This window comes from Caretta caretta, chromosome 5 (assembly GCF_965140235.1).
Source record: "Caretta caretta isolate rCarCar2 chromosome 5, rCarCar1.hap1, whole genome shotgun sequence".
Taxonomy (NCBI): Eukaryota; Metazoa; Chordata; order Testudines; family Cheloniidae; genus Caretta; species Caretta caretta.
Genome location: NC_134210.1, coordinates 95,007,127 through 95,018,621, shown reverse-complemented (window position 1 = coordinate 95,018,621; position 11,495 = coordinate 95,007,127). Strand labels below are relative to the sequence as shown.

Genomic DNA, 11,495 nt, shown 5'->3' with positions numbered 1-11,495 from the left:
TCCTCAGACCCGCTCGCCCATTTGTCAGCCGGGAAATGATGGGCATTAATACAGAACGGCGATTAATGTGTAGCCGCTGCTGATTGGTCGCCGGCGACGCCCTTCATGGGAGGAGCAAGAGGAGGGGGTAGCTCCGGGGAGGGGGCGGGGAAGGAGGGCTCGCTTTGCCTGATGGTCGTTGCAGTCTTTTTGACTGCACTTTGCAAGCTAGGCGGGGGGGGGGAAGCTCCCAGCTGAAACGACAACTCCCAGGATGCCCCGCGGCCCCCTTGTCTTCCGATGGTTGTGAATATGTATCAGAATGTTAATGATTTGCTGCTGCTAAATTTGGTCAAAGAAGTCACCTCGCCAGAGCGCGTTGTTAGAGCTGCTCGGAGCGGCGCTGGGGAGGCGGCGGTGGCTGCTGGCTTTGGCGATCCTGTTTTGGGGCTGCGACTTGCAGGAGTTTGCGGGGCGAGGAGGGAAACAGCAAAGACCAGCGAAGAAGAGCGCGTTTCTTCCCCCCGGCCGCGCTGGGAAAAGCGGGAGGGAGGGCGGCGAGCTGGTGAATGGGAAAGAGGAGAAACATCACAACAAAAGGTTCCTGCACTTGAACCTTTGAAAAGCAGCGACTCCGTGCAAGGCGCAGAAAAAGCCAGGCGCAAACCCGACAACAGTTTTTTCCAACCAGGAGTTTTTCTCTTCCGACAAAGGGTTTTTTTCCCCCTTTTTTTGGACGGGATAACGATTGAGACCCATAAAAGTTTGCAGCCGGGAGACGCTGCGAGAGGGGTGTTTTGGGGGGGCGGAATTCGGAAGCCGGGGCGAGTGGAGTTTGTCTTCTTCCGTTCCTCCCCGTCTAAGGGGGCTGGCTCGGCTCGCGGGGGAGGAGAAACCCCCTTGGAGCGGTGGGGCGCTAGGAGAGGGACCCGCCGAGCGCGGAGACCTTGGGAGAGGGACCTGCCGGACGCTGGGGTAGCGGGTGAGGAAGCTCCAGGACACGGGGCTCTGCCGACCGGACAGGGGCCGCCGGAGCTGCCGTTCCAGCCGCCACCATGCCTGCCCGCGAGTGACAGCCCCTGTGGAATGTGGCAGCGGTCCCCTTCGGCCGGGGACAGAGCCGCCGCCGCCGCCGCCGCGCGTCCCTCCTCTTGTGTGTTCACGCGAGTCCCGCGGGCGGGGGAGTTCGGGGGCAGCCGGAGACGCTCCTCAGAGCACTAGCGCCGGGCAGCCCTTTCCTCCTCCTCCTCCTCCTTTGCATTGTTGCCATTAAAACCAATGAACCAAGCTGCTCTGGCCAAAAGCACCAACTAAATCGGTTTGGATGATTCGCGATCTGAGCAAGATGTATCCTCAAACCAGACACCCGGTGAGTAGACACGAGGCGGGGGGTGACACTTGTAATGTGGCTCCTGGTTTGTTTCCCCCCCCCCCCTGCCCTGAGCCTTGGTCCCCAAAGGAGAAGGGGGGAGGGCTGCAACTGGGAACAATCAGCACAATACACCACGCCAGCCTTTCTCCCGCTGCCCGCTTGCCTCCTGCTTGGAGAAAGCAAACGAAAAAAGGGGGAGAGGGGGGAGAAACAATTGAGTTGTAGCCATTTTCTTATTGTTGTCTTTGGCTTTTCAGGCTCTCCAGTGTAACGATTTTGCCGCTTGTAGTTACGATCACTCCGGTCTTTTACAGAGTCAAAGGCAAACTAAAGCGAGAAGGAGGGACTGAGGGTTCCAGCTCTTAATCTGATTCTTATTATCCCCAAAGTGTATTCCTTCTCCAGCAGCTCCCGCGGAGGGACCTGCGATTTCCTCTCCTCTGCCTCATCTCTTCGCCCTCCCTCCACATTCACCCCAGTTTAGCAGTAGGGTCACAGACCCCCGCACCCGCTCCACAAGCCTGACAGGGTTGGTGGGTGGGGATGGGGACAGATGATCCAGACATGACTGCCTCCCTCTATTAGAGGTCCGTAAAGGTGCGGGCAAGGCTGGAGCGGGCTTGTGTATGTGCGTAAAGGGCGAGGGACTTTTATGTTTCAAAGAGGAAACACTGGTGTGTGCGTGCGTATGTAAAGTCGGTGAGTTTTAATACCCTTCGTCCTTACTGCTGTGTGAGTGACCCAGCTCCCTTAAACTCACCGGGCTGGGCATGTGTGTGTGCGTCTCTGGGACTGGCTTAGATGAGGCATAATTAAAACCTTTCATAATGATCATTATTTTTAGGCACCGCACCAGCCTGCTCAACCCTTTAAATTCACAATTTCCGAATCCTGCGATCGGATTAAGGAGGAGTTTCAGTTTTTACAGGCTCAGTACCACAGGTAATGATGTTTACTTTCCCTGATCCTCGTGTTTGCTTAGCTCTTGTCACTTTTTTTTTGTTTTATTTGCAAAGGTGTGAACATGTGTGGATTGCTTTTGGTGTCTGGGGGGTTGTTTTTTGTTGTTTTTGTTTTTTTGCCTCCTCCCAAGCGGAAAGACAGGTTCCCAGCCCTGCTAGACCTGTGTCAGGAAACCAACATTTCCCCCTCTCCAATAGTCTGGAGCTGTGACTGTTTAGATGAGGGGGATTTCAAAATACTGTGACTGTGATTTCAAATGTCTCATTGAAACATGTTGTTAAAATACTTTGTCAGAGACTCTTAAGAACTGATGAAGAATTAATCTAAAATGTGGGAGTCTCCCTCCAAGTGAATGAAACTTGTCCTGTTGGACGCCCAGACATAAATAAAAGATCTGCAGTTGGGAGGATGAAGCAACTAAGAAAATGCTTTGAAGCTGGAGACTTAGAAGAATCAAATGTCAAATATTGGAAATAGTGTGGTTTTCTTTCTTTTTTTTTTTTTTTCCCCTTTCTATTTTTGGGGTGGATCAAGCCAAGGGAAGCCATTTGGTTGCTTCTGGTATTCTTCTCTTGACCTAGCTCCTTCATGCCTTCCCCTGAAATGTTGAGTGCTGATAACCTGGAAGCATAGCTGGTGAACTAGTCAATTAGCTTTAGGGTAGAAGAGCATTTTATTCTTCAAGTGAGGAATGACTTATCACAAAATTGTTTTGTGCACTTTTCAAAACAAAACAGCCAAAGACGGTTTTGATGTCAATGGGACGATGTGCAAAATTTTCTTTACAATTTCATCAACAGAAAAACAAACAGTGCTTTTCCCTTGAAAAGACATCATTCCCTACAAAAATGATGGTAGTCAAAGTAACTAAATTATGTGTGTGTTTGTAGGTGATTTTTTTTTTACATTTTTAATATTATAGATACTGACCTTCATAAGAAGCATTTTTCTATGAACCAATCTACTTTTTTCAGAGTAAGATACATTTTTGATGTATACTGTACCATATACATTTGGCTTATGAGAGGAGGATTTTGCACAATACTTGTTGAAAGGGGAAACTAACAGGACTCCACCCACAAACAATAGCTTGGACTTACATTTTTATTTATATTTTGCAGAAGATGACTCGAAAGGAAAGTAAATGTGTGTTCAAAAGGATGTAAAACTAGCATTATGTAGTACTGTACTCATGTATTTTATTTATTTTATTTTTTAATGTCTTGAACAGTTTAAAGCTAGAATGTGAGAAGCTTGCCAGTGAGAAGACAGAGATGCAGCGACATTATGTTATGGTAAGCAAGCTGCATAACAAATTCAAAATGTGTCTTAGTTTTGTGGACCAAAACAAAAATACATTCAGATAGATTATGATGATAGCACTGCTACAGATGAGTTTACATCAGTGTTTCCATTATAAGCCCTTACTTTCAGGGGGTTTTATAACCTGCTTTTAGAAATTCGTTTCTCCTTCAGATTTGCCTTTCAGTGTTTAAGTATATGGGAATACTAACAGGAAGCCTGTTAGTCTGTTAAAGACATACCCGAATTAATAGGCATAGCTTTTGCTGCTTTTTTTTGTTTTGTTACTTCCCACTCCTGTCATTTGTCCATAATGTGATTTAGGTCAATCCTTTTTATTTATTTACTTTATTTATCTTTTTATGAAGGGACAGAACCAAGAATTTTAGAAGCCTTAGATCTTTGAAAAAATATTGCTTGTGAGCTGTTGGTTCATACTGTCAGTGGTCTGAGCTGTAAAAAAAAGGATTTCCCCCATAGTTGTGGTTTGTATGGTAAATAACTTGCATATAAAGAAGGCTTTAAATACATAATTGCACGATGGATCATGACTACAGCAAAGGAGCTGTTTCTGACTGCTCTCTTGTAAGTCTGAGGGAATAGTTTGTTTTCCATGTGTACATGACCTATAACACAAATATTTACAACAAAGGTAAATAACCTTAAATCCTACATTTACCAAAAGCACAAGTATTTAGTTAAGTCTCACATTTTGTCCTTCCCATGCCTGATGTGCCTAGGTACTGGAGCACATACGTTACTGACATTACATGCTGAACTGAGCTCCCAGCGATATTGAGACACAACAGGAGATATTAAAAATGGAATGTCTGCTTTAACTCTGAATTTCCTTTTTATTTTATTTTTTTGCAACCCTTTTATTACATTTTAGCATTTTGTGTTTTTAATTTAAAATATTGAATAAACTGTCTGCATGATGTTGCTGATTTATGTACATGTCTGGTTCCTAGCACTTCGGGCATTTTTTTTTTTTTTTTTGCATCTTTAATGTGTACTAGGGTGCAAAATTTAGAGCATTTCCCATATATTTTCACCATTTCTCATCTTTGACTCCAATTGTCAGGTGTTTTTAGTGTTGTGTTGTTTGTGTCTGTTACTTATAAATTTGACATGGAGCAATGCAGAGCTAAAAGCAGAGGGAAAAATAAGATGTTGGGAAATTCCCATTCTAATTTTGGGAGGTTGCAAATATTGGTCTTTTTTTTTTGTATATAATATGCTGTTATAGCTGCCATTCAAACTGAATATTGGAAGCACTTGTATGATTACAGGGTCTAACAGAATCAATCTTTCCTTTTTTCTTAGTATTACGAGATGTCCTATGGGTTGAATATAGAGATGCATAAACAGGTATGCAAACATTTCACTGTGTGAGAAAGTTACATATCAGTCTAATTTTAAAGTAGGAATCTATGTTCTGTGACCTTGTTCAATTGCACATTTAAGTGGTTGAATATTTTTTTTTGTGCACTGTGGCGCTCTGGTACCTCACTGATGGGTTCAGTATAAGAACTTAAAGAGGTTATTGTGTCTGTACCTAATCGTGCATTATTTCCACATGAATAAGAAGCCTGATTCTGTTACACTTACTCACATAGTCTCATTGTAGTAAATGGGACTACTTTTGTGAGCTGGGATTATGTGCATGAGTAAGGATTTGTAAGTAAGGTTTGTGGGATCAGAGCTATCTAAATTCTGAGCTTTGATTTTAGGCAATTTATACTTTTTGGAGCCAAATTTAACTTCTGAAAATTAGGCATCAAGGCAAAAGGCAGTATACTCTGTGTATGGAAAAGGGACTGTTATCTTTAAACAGTGAAACTGGAACGGGAGGAAATTAAAAAGTTCGACACAAGAAATGGATGCAAAACCACGTACTGGTCCCTTGAGACTACTTACTTGGACCTTTATACAGAAATTGTGTCCATTAGTTCTCAAAACTCTACAGGGTAAATAAGCTTGCTATGAGGATGTTATAAGGGGTCAATTCTGTGCCTTGAAATCTAGCAACTAGGCCAGGATTAGGATCATGGTGTAAATCAGATTATTAAAATTCATTTAAGTTTGGGCTTCAACCATGTATGGAAGAGAATGAAACAAAGATATGACTTCCATTTTGTAGAGTGAAAACTGCTTACTTGGTGTTTACTCAGAAGTTTTCTAAAATGAATTGCTGCTTTTAATTTGCAAGTGTTGCTGGATAATGTAAAAAACAGAATTGAATGGATGGGAGAAGAAACAGAAATTTGTACAAACCAGTTTAAAAATGTTCAAAGTGTGGGATTTTAAACTTTATTTTGAGTTGTGGAAATTAGATTTTTTTTATCTTGTTGAAAGCTGTCAAATACTGGTGAAGTAGTCAAATACTGTTTGTTTTTGTTTTACATTAGCATCCCGAGGCACCAGTTATGATTAGGGCCACACCATAGTAACACCACAGTAGGCACTATACATCACAAACACAAAGAAAGAGAGAGTCCTTGACTCAAGGGGTTCTCAGTCCAAGACACGTGCGTGTATATAACGTTACACATGTGAGTAGTCCTGTTAAATTTGGTGGTACTAGTCAGTGAGTGACGTTAAGCACATGTGTAATTCTGCAGGATCAGGACCTACTTTAATTTAAGATTCAACAAGTGGGTGCAACAAACACTTGAAAGGAATAGGGGGGCATATGGACCACTAGGGTAACAGTGATAAATTTATATGGGCCTTATCCAAAGTTCATTTGAATCAGTGGAAAGACTCCCATTGACTTCCTCAGGTTTTGGATCTGCTCCTCAATGCACAGCTAGGTGGTTTTGAGTAAAATTTTTAAAAAGTAAATTGTTACATATAAAAACAATAAACACAATAGGTGACCTACAGAGATTTTTGGATTCCTATCTAGCACTTGGCCATAGGCATTCCAAGATAACCATTGCAGCCAAACGTTAAGAAATCAGTGAAGTATCTAGAAATACAAAGGATTTAAATGTGTGTGCACTTAAACCTATATACACTTAGCAAAAACAGCCAAGATCTAAAGTCAGTAATTATATTGCTTAGAATTAAAAACAAAAATTTGATTTTTTTTTTCCAAGTATTCAGTTTCAGAAATGAGATACTGTTATAATGCTGGGAACTTTCACAGTATTCTGAAGAAATTATACATTTAACATGGGGCTTACTAAGGGCTAAATTTAATTAAAATACAGTTTTTCCATTGTTTTTATTCAGATTAGTAATGAAGGCCCAGATTCATAAAGGTATTTAGGCTCCTCCAAAGGAAGCTAGGAGCATAAATACGTCTATGGATCTGGGCTGTAAACGCTGCACCCAAAACACTTTAATACTTTATCAAATGCTGGTGACTCAAATGAATTACAGCTAAGAAACTTACTCGCTATCGCGCTGAAATCTTATCTCTGTGTCTTACATGGCTCCTGTTCTGTCGTTGTGCTGGCTTTTTTGTTGTGTGTCCTCCAACATGAAATCTTATAACTAATGTCACAGTGTTTCTCTCCTTTTCTCTTGCTGGTGTAGCAACCACAAAATATTTCCTGTCTGTCCCTATAACTGTAATAGTAAGACCCAGTTTCTCATAGTAATCCCTGATAGTCTTTCCTGTAGTGTGTGTGTGTGAGAGAGAGAGAGAGGTACTTTCAGGCTTCCACCTTAAATTTTCCTTTCGTTTCCTCCTCCCCCAATCTTCAAATTCTACATAGTTGAAATAGAGCAATTCCCCTCTATTCGCCCCCCCCCCTTTTTTTTTTTGCTTCCTAAATTGAATCATATCAAAAATCCTGAGGGCAGTTTATCACATTATGAAATACAGACAGCTTTGCAAACCACCTACTTATTATATTTCCCCCCCCAGCACAGAGGCATATCTGTCTTTATTTGTTTTCCTAGGCAGACAGCCTTGATTCCTCTTAGCTTCTTTTCCAGATGTACTCACTGGATGCTCTTGTAATGGAAAGCAGGCAATAATGCAGTGAAGTTGCCCTGCGGCGTAATTGGGCCTAGTTCTCCAGATCAGGTTAGGCTTATTCACTTATTAGATTTGCGTCTCAGAGGGTTCAAGAGTAGGACTCCCTGGAGTCCTTGGAAGTACCCTAGTAATTGGTGGCCCTGATATTTGAAACCTTTGTGTATTTTTCTGTTAAAGCTTCTGTTCTTCTTGGCTGCTCCCAGCCACAGTGTATTTATTTTTAGAGAAATTTTTCATTGGAACAGAAAATGATGGCTGTGATGGAGTCATGACTCTGACTTAGCAAATTGATAGAAGGATAAACACACACAGCAGTGACAGTGTGGGTGCATGTGTGATGGGGAGGGGGGAGTGATAGATTCTCCTCCCGCCCCTCCTGTGATCCTCATCATCAGTCATCCTGTGTTGATTTTGATAGAAGACTATTAAAGTGAAACCTATGGGGAATTTGTCATTCTGAAAGGAAAGCTAATGTAATTAGTACCAATTAAAGTACATTTAGTAAATTGGATTTAATCTTAATTAAGCCTGCATAATGTTGCCAATTTTTAACAATTATGTTTGAGAACATAATTAATTTAAATTTTGGTAACTGAGTAAATAGCATTAGACTGGTAGAATTTCATATATATATATATATATATAATATTTTTAAGAGAAGTATGGGGTAGGTTACGACATGTGGCATTAAAGCTTAAAATAGTAGCCTAATTTCTGGAAATCTCTGCTAGGATCAATAGAGCTGAGCAGACAAATTTAGAAGAAATAGCAGAAAAGTTAGACGCGGTTTTGGATTGTAATGTGAAACAATGCTTCCCTACACCCTTAAGGCCTAGTAATAAAGGGGGAAAATGGAGTATAACTTGAAAATGGCTGTTTCTTGCTAAACTGTCTTATCATGGATTCTTTAAAAAAGTTAAGGAGGTGGTTGTGGGTATCCATTGATGTGCTGTTCCTGACTCTTAATTTTGTGCTGGTTTTTGCTGGTCATCTAATATTTAGAATTAGGGGTTTTTAATCACATGGTCGAGTTCATTTAAATTTCTGTGATCAGACATGAATTCTGACAGCTGTAATCAAATATTAGTGATTATCATTTAAAATAAGTATCGGTATTTAGCTATAGACAGCAAATGTTTGAGTGGGATTGGTGGGGAAAATTAACTAGAGTAAAAATATCTCATCTCATTTTGAGTATGTTTTTAGAGATAGTAAATGGAAAAGGCGGTGCCTTCTTTCAGTTACATTTCTGCTGTTTAAAAGGAATTCTCAGGGAAAAAATTGTGATATCACTTTTTTTTTAAAAGAAATTTCAGCTCTCAAGAAGCTGGATATTAAAATATAAATGAAATATTTTTTTAAAATCACTGTAAGTCATCTCCCCTGTCCCCCCCCCCCCCCCGTACCCCCTGAGCCCCAATTTCACTCCAATCCATGTAAATTTTATTATAAGACTTGAGCAACAACTGTTTGAGTGCTGCTAAAATATTAATTGAATAGAAATGAAAGGGCTCTACTAGCTGATGGGATATCATAATCATAGCTGCAGTAGTCGATGGTAAATGATGATAAATGACATTAGGAACCTTTTAGCAAACTGTAATAACTACGAGAAGGGAAGCAGTATGGATTTGCATTATATCTGATACCCTCTAGTACCAAGTGGATTGCCAATACTGCTTGTTTAGCATTTTCTAAGGGCAATAGGATATTGATTTCTGACTTACAAGGAACAGCTCTATTTTCACCATTGAAAAGTATTGCAGGTTGTTAAGAAGAAATTGACTTGAAGAGGCCTGACTGCTGCCCATCATGGAGCAAATAAAGCAAAACTGCCGAAGCATGGTGGAGCAGCGAGATGGGGCCCTCAGCAATTTGTTGCTATTAATTTACCATGCTTGACAGCAAATCAATCGGCATCTACTTCATCTGCTGGAGAAAATGCTGTCCAGGGCAGATAAAAGGCCCTGTGTGGTACAGGGAATAGACTGGATTGGCCAAACGGAGGCTGCAGTTAATGTGTAAATAAGTGAAATCAAGGCCACTGTTGCAGAGGAAGCTGTTTTTAATTAGGTTGGGGCTTTATAGTGAGCTATTTAAGAAAGTTTTATAGAGCTTGGAGAGTAAGAGGAGATTTATTGCCAACTGAGCTAATATATGGCTTGTATGACATCCTAGCTTTGAGTGTGCTTACTTCTTGCACCTTTAGTAAATTGTTTTGGTAAAAGGGTAAAGATGGGAATCAATTTCTTTAATTTAGGGCTAAGTTGTGACTATTTTTCATCTTCATGGCCATAAAATGCATATATCACTGAAAATTGTTTTGTGTATATATACTACATATATAACAGGAAAGCGTTTGGTTTTTAAGGCAGGGGATTGGACTCTTTATATATATATATATATATATAAATAAAATCTTAGGAAAAAGTTAGCCTGTGATTGAATGTATACTGTCTTTCATTCGAAGAATAGCTGGAGAACCAACTAAAATTACACTGGCTAAATTTGCTCTCCATTGTAAACAGTAGGAAAGATTTAATAGAGATACAAGCAGGGGTAGTCAGAATTGAGCTGGAAAACTTCAAAATAAGAGAGATTTAGAAATGAAATGTTGAAGATTGCAGCATTGTACAATGCTGTTAAGGGAGAATAGCCTACTTGTGACTTTTTTCCATTAAAGTTTCAAAATATAAAAAGTGGATTGACTAATCAGTTTGACAACCAAACTTTATCTGTCCTAGTTTAAGTTTATTCAGCCTACTCAGTGAAGCCAGTGTAGTTAAATAGCTCACCCATCTATTTGGATAAGAAATTTAGAAATATGTAATACCTTGGAATTAAAACAAAAAACATCCCTCACCCTGACTGCCAAGTCATGAGTTTGGTGGGCCCCATGTCCTTTGACCAAATAGATGTTACACTACCCTCCTCTGGTGGGAACCTAGCAAAAAGTTTGCCCCTTGCCACGCCAGAAGAATGTGTGTTTTAAGGCAAGCCCTTGTGTTTCATCATGGTCTTTTCATTGACGAGGAAAGAAAAAAACAACAAAGTTTTAAGTATCTTGGCTGTTCAGACAGATGCTTAAGACACAGGAAACAGCATAAAACATACTGAGCAAACTTTTAAATTAAGACATACGTTTTGTTTTTACTGTCAGCAAGGCATTACTCTGTAGCGCTGAAACATAAAAGCGTTCTTTTCTCTTGGAAAGATGCTGATTTGCTTTAATGCTGCCTCATTTTTTGTGTGGGGGGGGGAGAGGGGGAAATTGGTAGTGAGTCCTATCATTAGGTTGTCCAGCACTTTTATAATAGAAAGATTCTTACAATCTTTCTTTGAGAAGCTCTAACACCTCCATTGTTTGCAGCCGGCACTAGGAACCTGTCAGGGAGAAGAGGCCCTGTTTTACCCAAGGGCTTTCTTTGCTATATGCAATTCCATTCAGCTTTATATGAGTTATAAACTGTTAAAGATTGCCCTTTCACTTGTATTGCTTGTATTCTCTGGGAAAATATTGGCATCCAAACTAAGAACTGAACATGAACATTCTAAACAGCCAGATCCATTTTACTGCTGCCACTGCAGGTTGAAAATCACTGCTCTACAGGGAACACCTGGGAGCTTCCAGAGCAGGTGTAATAGTGAAGATGAGTGTGAGCTGGGTTGGGACAGGCTGTTCACTTCCCATGGGGGCACCACTTTGGGCAAGAACGTCCCTCTTCAGATCCTCATTCAGTGCACAGAGTAGATATACAAGGGGGCATAATTAAGGTTGCACCAGCAACTTTAAATCTGACATTTTAAAACTTGTTGTATACTTGAGCTAAACTTTTCTGGTATGTGATGCTTTGTGTTGTGTTTGTGTAGTTGTAAATAAAATTG

At 40.7% G+C, this 11,495-nt stretch overlaps 1 protein-coding gene across 11 annotated transcripts in view; it reads left to right on the top strand.

Moving 5' to 3' along the window:
• The first annotated feature begins 378 nt into the window (after window positions 1–378).
• TLE4 (TLE family member 4, transcriptional corepressor) overlaps window positions 379–11,495 on the top strand; it is a 121,230-nt gene continuing 110,113 nt past the window's right edge. For 5 of the 11 annotated variants that reach the window (XR_012668573.1, XR_012668572.1, XR_012668569.1 and 2 more), the window contains exons 1-4: window positions 379–1,348; window positions 2,196–2,293; window positions 3,546–3,609; window positions 4,943–4,987. Coding sequence is in view for 1 of the 11 variants with exons in the window: in XM_075128692.1 (XP_074984793.1) it covers window positions 1,304–1,348; window positions 2,196–2,293; window positions 3,546–3,609; window positions 4,943–4,987 (252 nt within the window). In the remaining 10 variants the exon portion in view is untranslated. The remainder of the gene's footprint in view (window positions 1,349–2,195; window positions 2,294–3,545; window positions 3,610–4,942; window positions 4,988–11,495) is intronic. The other 6 variants (XR_012668577.1, XR_012668575.1, XR_012668574.1 and 3 more) reach the window with 2 other exon arrangements.